The sequence below is a fragment of the Physella acuta genome, unplaced genomic scaffold (assembly GCF_028476545.2).
Source record: "Physella acuta isolate Inbredline_101_S28 unplaced genomic scaffold, ASM2847654v3 ptg000622l, whole genome shotgun sequence".
Lineage (NCBI taxonomy): Eukaryota > Metazoa > Mollusca > Gastropoda > Physidae > Physella > Physella acuta.
The window spans coordinates 287,127-297,500 of record NW_026732141.1 but is presented as its reverse complement, the minus strand read 5'-3'; the positions used below and the strand labels follow the sequence as shown (position 1 = coordinate 297,500).

Below are 10,374 nucleotides of genomic sequence, written 5' to 3'. Positions count from 1 at the left end.
ACTTTTTATATGTACCGAGGGGTCTATGGGGGGTTATGACCCCCCATAACCCCCCCCCCCTGCCTACGCCACTGCATCCTCACCCCTACACACACACACGCAGACACAGCTCTTAAGGTACAGCTGGGGTTAGGGTTATGGTTAGGGGGGAACAGGGCATATCCCCCCTGTCAATTACCTCCCCCCCGGATATTCCCCCCCCCCCCCGACATTACCCCCAGAGTAATTACCCCCCCCCCCCTGTAAATTACCCCCTGTCAATTACCCCCCCCCCCCCCCCCGCCCAGTAGGACATTACCCCCCCCCCCGGACAGGGTTAGGGTTAGGGTTAGGTTAAGGGTTAGGGTTAGGGTTAGGGTTAGGGTTAGGGTTAGGGTTAGGGTTAGGGTTAGGGTTAGGGTTAGGGTTAGGGTTAGGGTTAGGGTTAGGGTTAGGGTTAGGGTTAGGGTTAGGGTTAGGGTTAGAGCTAGGGTTAGGGTTAGGGTTAGGGCTAGGGTTAGGGTTAGGATTAGGGTTAGGTTTTAGGGCTAGGGTTAGGGTTAGGGTTAGGATTAGGGTTAGGTTTAGGGTTAGGATTAGGATTAGGGTTAGGTTTTAGGGCTAGGGTTAGGGTTAGGGCTAGGGCTAGGTTTAGGGTTAGGATTAGGGTTAGGGTTAGGGTTAAGATTAGGGTTAGGGTTGTGTCTAGCTTTGGTTTTGGTTTTGTGTGAAGTTTTAGGCTAAGGTGGATGCTTAGGATTTGGTCTTTTTCTTAAGGTTTGGATTAAAGTAGTATATAGGTATAAAATTCTAGTTAGGGTTAGGATTTTAACTTGAGAGGGGGGGGGGGTAATTCCCCTGGGGGGTAATTGACAGGGGGTAATTGCTCCGGGTGGTAAATACGGGGAGGGGGGGGGAATGTCCGGGGGGAAATATCCAGGGTTAGGGTTAGGGTTAGAGTTTGGGCTAGGGCTAGCGTTCGGGCTAAGGTTAGGGTCAGGGTTAGAATTAGGGTTAGCCTTATGGCTAAGGTTAGGGTTAGATTTAGGATTAGAGTTAGTGTTATGGTCAGGGTTAGGATTAGGGCTAGGATTAGGGTTAGCGTTATGGTCAAGGTTAGGCTGAAACCTAAGCCTAAAGTTGGTTTTGGTTATGTGTTAAGTTTTAGGCTGAGGTGAATGCTTAGGGTTTGGTCATTTTTTATCGGTTAGCATTAAGGAAATACATAGGTATAGAGTTTGAGTTAGGATCATAACTTGAGGCCGGAGGGTGGGGGTGGGATTCTCCAAGGGGGTTATTGACAAGGGTAATTGCTCCGGGAGGGTAAATACGTGAGGGGGGGGGGGGGGGGTAATTGACGGGGTGGGGGGGGGGGTAATGTCCTGTAGCCAGGTCCACTATAAGAAAGCCAAGATTCTAAACTTTGTAGCCTTATGTAGGTAATCTAAGCTCATGCAAGTTCTTGAAAGCAACATCAAAGACAAGAGAAATAAGAAGAGCCATCGTTGCCGGCTTATTTAACAGGGAGGATAGAGCTTTTACCAACGTCTTGGAAGTCTTAATCTAAATCAATCCACGATAATGTCTTTAAGACAATAAACCTTAACTTTGCTTGAGATAATAATATCGTTGTTCTTCATTCAGTAAAACTCAACATTATGGCTTCACTGAACTTTGTCATTGAAGTGCATGTGTAGTTTGAACTGTGTCTGTTAAAATTGTACAGTTGGTACCGAATATATCCAGCCTTTTTCTTCTTCGTTCAGCTGCTTTTCTTTCTGGATTTCTTTTCTTATTCTTTGTCAATCCAAGAACAAGTGATGTATCCCCAAGATGGGTTGCTATCCCCAACTATCCCTCATCTACACGGGAGATTGAATTCAGGACTTCTCAGTTTAGCAACCACGAAATTTACAAGTTCTTGATTGATCATTGGCGTGTCAGTTTTCTTCTTTATTTAGTCGACATCTAAAGTTAAACAAAACAGTTGCCTACCTCAGCAAAAGTCAATGTAGACCAATTATGGCCAGTGTAGCAATTAGCAACATCAAAGTTGATTTGAATTCCATGCAACACTCATTCCATACTTCTCTAGTGTGGAGGTCTTGCTTATTAATATTATCCTGTTTGTTTGATACTTTTCTTTAACTTAATAATATTAACCATAGACACTTTTTGCCTGGAGTACAAACTGGGTCACAGTATTCTCTGGTAAACAATTAAGTTCTTTTCCAAATATGTGCTCAGCTAATAGAAACAGCATTCCTAGATTATTATTTTTTTTTTGTTTTTTTTTAAAGGGCTTCAGCTGTTTTAATGTCAACTTGTGCTGGGAATACTATAACTACATACTACCCTTTTCAGCTTTCAATCACTTGCATCTTATGTACAAAATAAGAAAACCAAATACATCAAATTTTGAGAAATAATTTATTTATGAAACCTGACAATTGCATATAATTATAAAGCCAAACATTAATATATCAAGATTATTGCAATTATCACCATTTGCAGATTCTTGTTTAACTATGGTAGATGGAAGTATTAGTTGCCTTTTACATCACTTTTCACTTCCTGAAACAAAACAAAATGATTTTCTTAATCATCCATCTGAAATAATAAAATTAGCAAAAAAAAAAAAATCTTTAGTTTAAATTAGTTTAATACATCAAAACAAAACAAGAAAAAAGTGGTTGAATGAGATGAATCATGGCATAGATATCTATAAAATTTTGCTTTAGTGATAAAGGGGGAAAAATTTAAGTTATTTTAAGAGAAACATAAGCTAGAGAAATAAACTATTAGGCCTAATTTAAATAATTTAATTCCTTTCTCCCAAAACACTACATGTAACCTTAAAAAAAGAAAACTTAAAATTTATCAATATTTACCTTGTGTAAAAATTCTTCTGTACATCTACTGTATCAGCTTGACGCTCATTAGGTATGCCTAGTTCCTGTTGAGCAGTTAAGACAGATTAAGTAAATAATTCAAATTTGTAAGACAAACCACTAAATGATAATGTTATATATATATATATATATATATATATATATATATATATATATATATATATATATATATATATATACTTCCTGCAAATCAGCATATTTTGCAAAACAAATATTTAAAAAAATACATATTGTATCAATCATCACCACTGACTTGGTTTTACTAGGTAAAATACTTTTTAAATACAATATTTATAAAAATAAAAATCTATCTCAATCAACATGTTTAAAATAAACCAAAGCAAACTTGTGATAACTTACCTGATTAATGTTTGAGAGGATTCACCCAGTTCTCGCCACTGAAGCAGATTAGATGCATGTGTTATTACACTTGTGATATACTGATTGCAATTTTTTGCACTTTTAGTCCTGGAGATCTATGTTGTAGGCATAGACTGTTAGACCTGGATAGTAATATTATAGAAGTAAATTATATCAAGTATAATATAAATATTTTAAAATATAAATGACACTAAATTATATTTATCATCATTGGAAATAAAAATGGTACAATTAAGTTATAAAAAAACAAATTATAAAATTTAAAGCAGCTTATTAATAATTGTCATACCTTTTCCTGCTTTTATTTCAAATGTAAGAGGTAATAGAGAAAGAACATCTTGTGTCATTTAGTATTTATTTTTGGGTGAACCTGTAAAAGAGAAATTACAACATGGATAAACACAATGAATTTCATATCTAATCCTCAACTAGTTATCACCCCAATCCTAACCTCATTTTTTAAAACCAATTTCTAAATATGTTTTCAGAACAAATTTATGTTAAGTCTACCTATTTTAATGTTCAGAATACTAATATTTATCAAAACTACCTCCAGTTGAAATTCAAGATACCTTTATAAAAAGTTATTATGACTTTAACTTTGTGTAGTTGTTATTTAGGCTATTTGTTTATATTATTTAAATTAATATTTCATGCCTTGTTTTAAAAAGATCTACAAGTCTTCTTTTGATTTTATGGTATAATCTGATAAAAAGTTAGGCTGCTTCATCTGAAAACTAAGGTCAATGCAAAGACTCCCAAATTAACGATAAGTAGGCTTGTATAGATATTGTATAAAATTACTAGCCCAATAGTATTACTCAACGACCAATGTATAGGACTTAATGTATCAGACCTAATTCCGATAATTAGGCCTACTAATCATTAAATAATTAATAGATCTAACAGTAGGATAATTACAATTATGGGCCTTAGCTGACATAGAGAGCTGAATACTTAACTAAACATTTTTAAAAATTATGGTAAGCTAAGTGAGTTGAATTATTTTATTTAGATAGGCCTAGGCTATAATATACTCTATAGTAGTCTATAGTTAAGTGATAGCCGCAGAGTAGCGTATATCATAATAATTTCAAATTAAATCTATAAGCAACATTAAGCCTCTGCCTTGTTGCCTAATTAAAAACTAAAGCCTATTAAGCCTTTTCCTAATAAGCCTTTGGCCTAATTTAAATAACAGCCTATATAATATATAAATAGGCTAAACTACTTGACCTAATAGACTAATGACTAAGAGAGTGCTAGGCCCCTTTCCGATATTATATAATAAATGCTTGATCGGTATCATAATCTAACACTGATTACATTAATTTACATAAGGCTAAGGCCATAACATCTTAACTCTAATGGCTAATACTTTTTCTACTAATAAAATAGGCTAGTTTTAACTTAGGTTAGGCCTAATTAGTAATTATAATAAAGTAGGCCATTTTATGACAGTTATAACATTTTTAGTAGATGGCCGAGCCTTAAATTTAAATACTAAAATAGGTTTAGCATACTATGCCTATTGTTGGTCTAATTAATAATTTATTTTTCATTTAGAATTTTAGATCTCCAAAACATAGGCCTAGGTCCTAAATAAATTTATTTTATTGAGCCCGCCTTAATGTATAAGATGTGATCTGTTTTTTTTTTTAATAAAAATAACCCTACACAATACTAGTGATTTATCTAATATCTAGTACTACTTTAGGCCTATTTAATTATTTATTAGTAGGCTGAATAAAATCTAAAGCTATACTTTATTACTATATTGGCCTATTATTCTATAATTAATTTATGTTTTCTTTCAATACATAGTCGATCCTGTGGTACCTCAACATTCTAGTGCCTCGACATACCAGATTTTTTAAATACGAGCAGTTGAGCGAGTAATATTTCGCTTTGAGTTACTCGCAAAATTTGAGATACCATACTTCACAGTTCATGGAAAAGAAATACCCCCAAAAAGATGCGAATGATTATTTATCGCAGCTATTTAATTATAAAATAATAAGCGTCTTACTCATATTTGCAGCATTACGAAAGGGAGAAAGAAATAAACTTCCTAAACAAGTTTTATTTTAAGCTACCAGCACATGAAAGTGACTTAAATTAAGCATGGCAAAAAAGAAGAGAAAAGCTGTCATGAAAATTAAGCTAACGTAATAATTTTATTTAGTATTTAGGCCTTACGTTTAAGTCTTAAGTGCAACAATGCTCAGTGAATTTTAGCCATTCATTAATAAATTAATGGCATTAAGTTTAGGAATAATGTGTAGCTTTGGTATATTTTTAGACTATTTACTATTTACTATTTAGACCTAAGCCTAAGCTTGTAGATATTGATCTACAAACAATTTGAAATAGAAGAGATTTAAAATTGAATAGATCCTAAAGGACAGATATGCCACGGAAATAATTATCTTTATAATATCTTTCTAAATTCTATCTAGTCAATCTAGACTAGTGCTACTGAAAAATTACTAGATCTCTAGATCTAGATTCTATCATTTACTTTCCACGCACTAGGCATACTTTTAACTTTTTCTCTCTAGTCAATAATGTAGATTTCTAGATCTAAATGTAAATCTAGATCTTGTAGATTTACGTAGGTTTTACATCAGTGTAAATCGTTGATCAAGTAGATCTAGTCTAGATCTGGACTAGCTCTCGTCAAAACAAAATGGCTGGAATATTAGCTTCAAAACACCTACAGTTTATGCTTTCCTAATTGTGGAGAGCATGTTTAATTATTGTTTTATTTTCAACGACAGTGTTGACTGAGAAACCACCAAAGGGTTTTATTCTCAACGACACAGTCGGAGAGAGGCTCAACGATTCTGTCGTTGAGATGATCCGCATGGGGTGCCTGTGACGTTCACTAACATCATCAGCCTGTATAAGCGGCTCTACTCGCTTCGATGTATCATCCCCCAATTAGCATTAATCCGTTCCCTCATTAGCATTAATGAACGCCAGAATTAGAGAATTACCATGGTATACAGTTTCCCTCTACACCAGACACCAGTTCACGGTGTCATGTCTGCCCTACAATCTGTGGATGTGCGCATGTCAATGACGTCATAACCCATCTGTTTCATGTAGTCAGGGTAATACCGTAAAACCACTTAAATTAGCCCGATAAAAAATCCACCCGCCAAACATAGAACTAGATAACTTAGATTTGATTTGTCAGGTTCAAAAATATTAAATTTTGTAGCCCCAACCTCTTCACACCCCACCCTCGATACACACCAGCACAACCTCCCCACACCCCACCCTCGATACACACCAGCACAACCTCCCCACACCCCACCCTCGATACACACCAGCACAACCTCCCCACACCCCACCCTCGATACACACCAGCACAACCTCCCCACACCCCACCCTCAATACACACCAGCAGTATTATAGTTGGTGGCTTATGTTGGTTTTGGTGTCTGTTTGAAATTGTCGATATGTTTGTTCGTTGTTGTTGTGTTATTTCTTTGTTGATGTGTTTGTTCATTGTTGATATGCTAGTTCATTTTTTTGTTAGTTCATTGTTGATGTGTTGGATGTTTTGATCTGTTTACAGTTGAGAACTTCTTGACATCGCTACACAACCACATGACTGAGATGCAAGACAAGGCAAAGGAAGTTCGTCGTCTGCTTGAGGAGAAGCTGGAAAAACTCGGGGTGAGTTGTCTGCTACATGGCAATCGTCTGCTACATTATAACAATCGGCTGTTACATTATACTAGTCGTCTGCTACGCTATAACAATCGTCTGCTACATTATAACAGTCCGTCTACTACACTATAATAGTCGTCTGCTACATGACAGTAGTAGTCTTCTACATTATAATAATGTAATAGTCGTCTGCTACATTATAGTAGTCTGCTACATTATAACAATCGTCTGCTACATTATAAGAATCGTAAGCTACATTATAACAATCGTCTGCTACATTATAACAATCGTCTGCTACATTATATTATAACAATCGTCTGTTATATTATAACAATCGTCTGCTACATTTTGCTAGTCATGTATGACCATTATATTTCGATGATTTTCTATGAAAAGTTTGCTGACGATTTGATTATTTGTCGTTCTCTAAATTCTACAAGTACTTTATAAATCAGAAGAAGTTTGAGTTGACCTTATTTAACCGTGACCCGTCCTTGACCTCATTTAACCGTGACCCTTCCATCTCCTTATTTAACCGTGACCCCTCCATCTCCAGGCCAAAGGTTACGTGGAGACGCTAGCAGGCAGTAACGCGGGCGTCGCCCTGGTCAAGGAGGCGGAGAAGGAGAAGGTGGAGCTGATTGTGGTGGGCAGCAGGGGGCATGGTGCCCTTCGGCGGACGGTCCTGGGCAGCGTGTCCGGCTACATCGTCCACCACAGCAACGTGCCGGTCCTGGTGTACCCGCCCCTCAACCACGCCCTCCTCCACTCCACTAACAAGCACGAGGACAAAGTGATCCAGGAACACAAGAAAGAAGAGGGCTATAACACCCATTTGTAGTCGGTACACTTGCCTTTGAACTACTGCATGAGATACAACTTTGTGAATATCAACTTTACCATCCTCACATGGAATATCAACTTTACCATCTTCAATATCAACTTGATCATTTTCACGTGGTATGTCATCTTTATCAACTTAACATGGAAGGTCAACACTGTACTCACAAGTGATTATCAACCTGTCATCTACACATGTGGATACAACTTGATGGTCTGGACACGCGAATATCACTGGCACATCTGGGTCACCAATCCTACAGCACACCTGTGTCACCAGTCCTATAGACCATCTGTGTCACCAATCCTACAGACCATCTGTGTCACCAATCCTACAGCACACCTGTGTCACCAGTCCTACAGACCATCTGTGTCACCAATCCTACAGATCATCTGTGTCACCAATCCTACAGCCCACCTGTGTCACCCCAGACCATGTGTCACCAATCATACATACCAGATGTGTCACCTATCCTACAGACCACCTGTGTCACCAATCCTACAGCCCACCTGTAAATAACCTCCATCTGAAGAATAACGCCAACATATTTGCTGTGTATAGTGTACAGCCCCTCATTCAAGAACAGCTAACTCTGACAAAGTTTCGAGTGAGCTCCCTTCCTTACTACAGTAACTGGTGTAGATATTTTGGTCAGTGGACGATGTATATTGGCACAAACTCGGCCCAGTATTTCAATGCTAGTGTTGTTTCTGATTTGTTTATTTTATGTTTTTCGTTATTTTAAAATACTTTCGTTAAGTTTTAAGTAGTTTTTTTGTTTATTTTCTGATGTGTCTAAACAATAACATGCCTTGATCTGATATGATCTTTGTGATCAAAGTTAGACTAATCTGATTTGGCATGATCTTTGTGATCATGTTAAGTTAGACTACTCTGATTTGGCATGATCTTTGTGATCATGTAAAGTTAGACTACTCTGATCTGGAAAGATAATCACGTGAGGTTAGCTTTAAGGTCATAACTTTTTGTTTTCGTTTGGCGTGTTATGACATTTTTAGGCTTTATGACATTTGAAGTTAGGCTTATATTGCTGGACCTTGCACATCCATGTCAATATCAGGCCTACGGGAGATGTAAATAATACATTAAATAAATATTTTATTGACACTAATTGCTGAGTTGATGGTGTTGCTGTACAGACGTTGTATAGATGTTTATTAAATTCTTTATCGAATTATCGATTGATTTGTTTGTCTTGAGACTCAAGACAGACATGGGAGACTTGTGTTGGGCAGTCAGGTCTGATGAATGTCCTCAGCTCCACTCAGCTCTAATGGGTACCTGGCCTGGTCATATCTGCTGCTAGTGGTACTGAAACATGGGGTTCAAAGCTCAAAACCACAACAACAAAGTTCTATAAACATTTCGCTAACAGGCCATGCTCAATGGGTGATCAGGGGTTTACTCCCCTGAGACGCCACCCATCTGGTTGAAGGGGGGGTGGGGGGTGGGGTGGGGGTGGAGTCTCTTCCATCCTGTCATTTCACACCACCCTGTCCAGCACCTGATGGTACAAATGTCCAGAGATCCATTCACCTGTGGCTGGTCGTGTCTGCTCGGGATAAGGTACAATGTCCAACCAATCAAGTCGTGGTTCATTACATGACCTACTACATGACCTACTACATGACCTACTACATGACCTCCTACATGACCTACTAAATGCCCTACTACACAACCTACTACACGACCTACTACATGACCTACTAAATGACCTACTCCATGACCTACTACCTGACCAACTACACGACCTACTACATGACCTACTACATGACCTACTACATGACCTACTACATGACCTACTACATGACCTACTACATGACTTACTACATGACCTACTACATGACTTACTACATGACTTACTACATGACCTACTACATGACCTACTACACGACCTACTATATGACCTACTACATGACCTTCTACATGACCTTCTACATGACCTACTACATGACCTACTACATGACCTTCTACATGACCTACTACATGACTTACTACATGACCTTCTACATGACCTACTACATGACTTACTACATGACCTTCTACATGACCTACTACATGACCTACTACATGACTTACTACATGACCTACTACATGACCTACTACATGACCTACTACATGACCTACTACATGACCTACTACATGACCTACTACATGACCTACTACATGACCTACTACATGACTTACTACATGACCTACTACATGACTTACTACATGACCTACTACATGATCTACTACATGACCTACTACATGACTTCAGCTGCAGTTCCCAACACCTACGTGTTGAGGATAACCGTCCTCCTACGAACATAAATGCATAGAGAAACTGTTCGTCATCCCCCTGTGTGATGCCATCTCCAGGTGGAATCTGGGGACTTTCCAGACAGATAAACTCTACTGTATCTGTCTTTATGAACACAAATAGTTGACGTCATCATGGTGTCAGGTGGACACTGATGACGTCAAGCTGAACGTACGTTGGAACAAATGACGTCAGGCTGAGTGCAAGTGAACACCCTAACAGGCAACATCCGGTTGTATATTTATTCTAATCGGTGG

General features: G+C 37.8%; 2 protein-coding genes and 1 long non-coding RNA gene across 15 annotated transcripts in view; 2 read left to right on the top strand and 1 right to left on the bottom strand.

Annotated features, from left to right (window-relative positions):
- The window catches only part of LOC131948073 (universal stress protein Sll1388-like), a 23,597-nt gene extending 14,671 nt beyond the window's left edge, over positions 1-8,926 (top strand). For all 12 annotated transcript variants that reach the window (XM_059309570.1, XM_059309574.1, XM_059309565.1 and 9 more), the window contains 2 exons: positions 6,859-6,959; positions 7,510-8,926. In XM_059309570.1, the coding sequence (XP_059165553.1) occupies positions 6,859-6,959; positions 7,510-7,794 (386 nt within the window). In that variant the 3' untranslated portion in view covers positions 7,795-8,926. The remainder of the gene's footprint in view (positions 1-6,858; positions 6,960-7,509) is intronic.
- LOC131948076 (uncharacterized) lies at positions 2,391-6,256 on the bottom strand. 2 transcript variants are annotated; one of them, XR_009387966.1, is made up of 5 exons: positions 5,814-6,256; positions 3,562-3,642; positions 3,252-3,394; positions 2,871-2,935; positions 2,391-2,553 (listed from the first exon to the last, which is right to left on the bottom strand). It is a non-coding gene; the product is annotated as an uncharacterized LOC131948076 (long non-coding RNA). The 2 variants fall into 2 exon arrangements; XR_009387967.1 differs by having other exon boundaries at positions 5,993-6,254.
- Positions 8,927-9,525: 599 nt separating the features above from the next.
- Positions 9,526-10,128, top strand: LOC131948040 (uncharacterized). The gene has a single exon (XM_059309507.1). It carries the CDS (start codon positions 9,526-9,528, stop codon positions 10,126-10,128), a length of 603 nt encoding a protein of 200 aa, XP_059165490.1.
- The last annotated feature ends 246 nt before the right edge of the window (positions 10,129-10,374 follow it).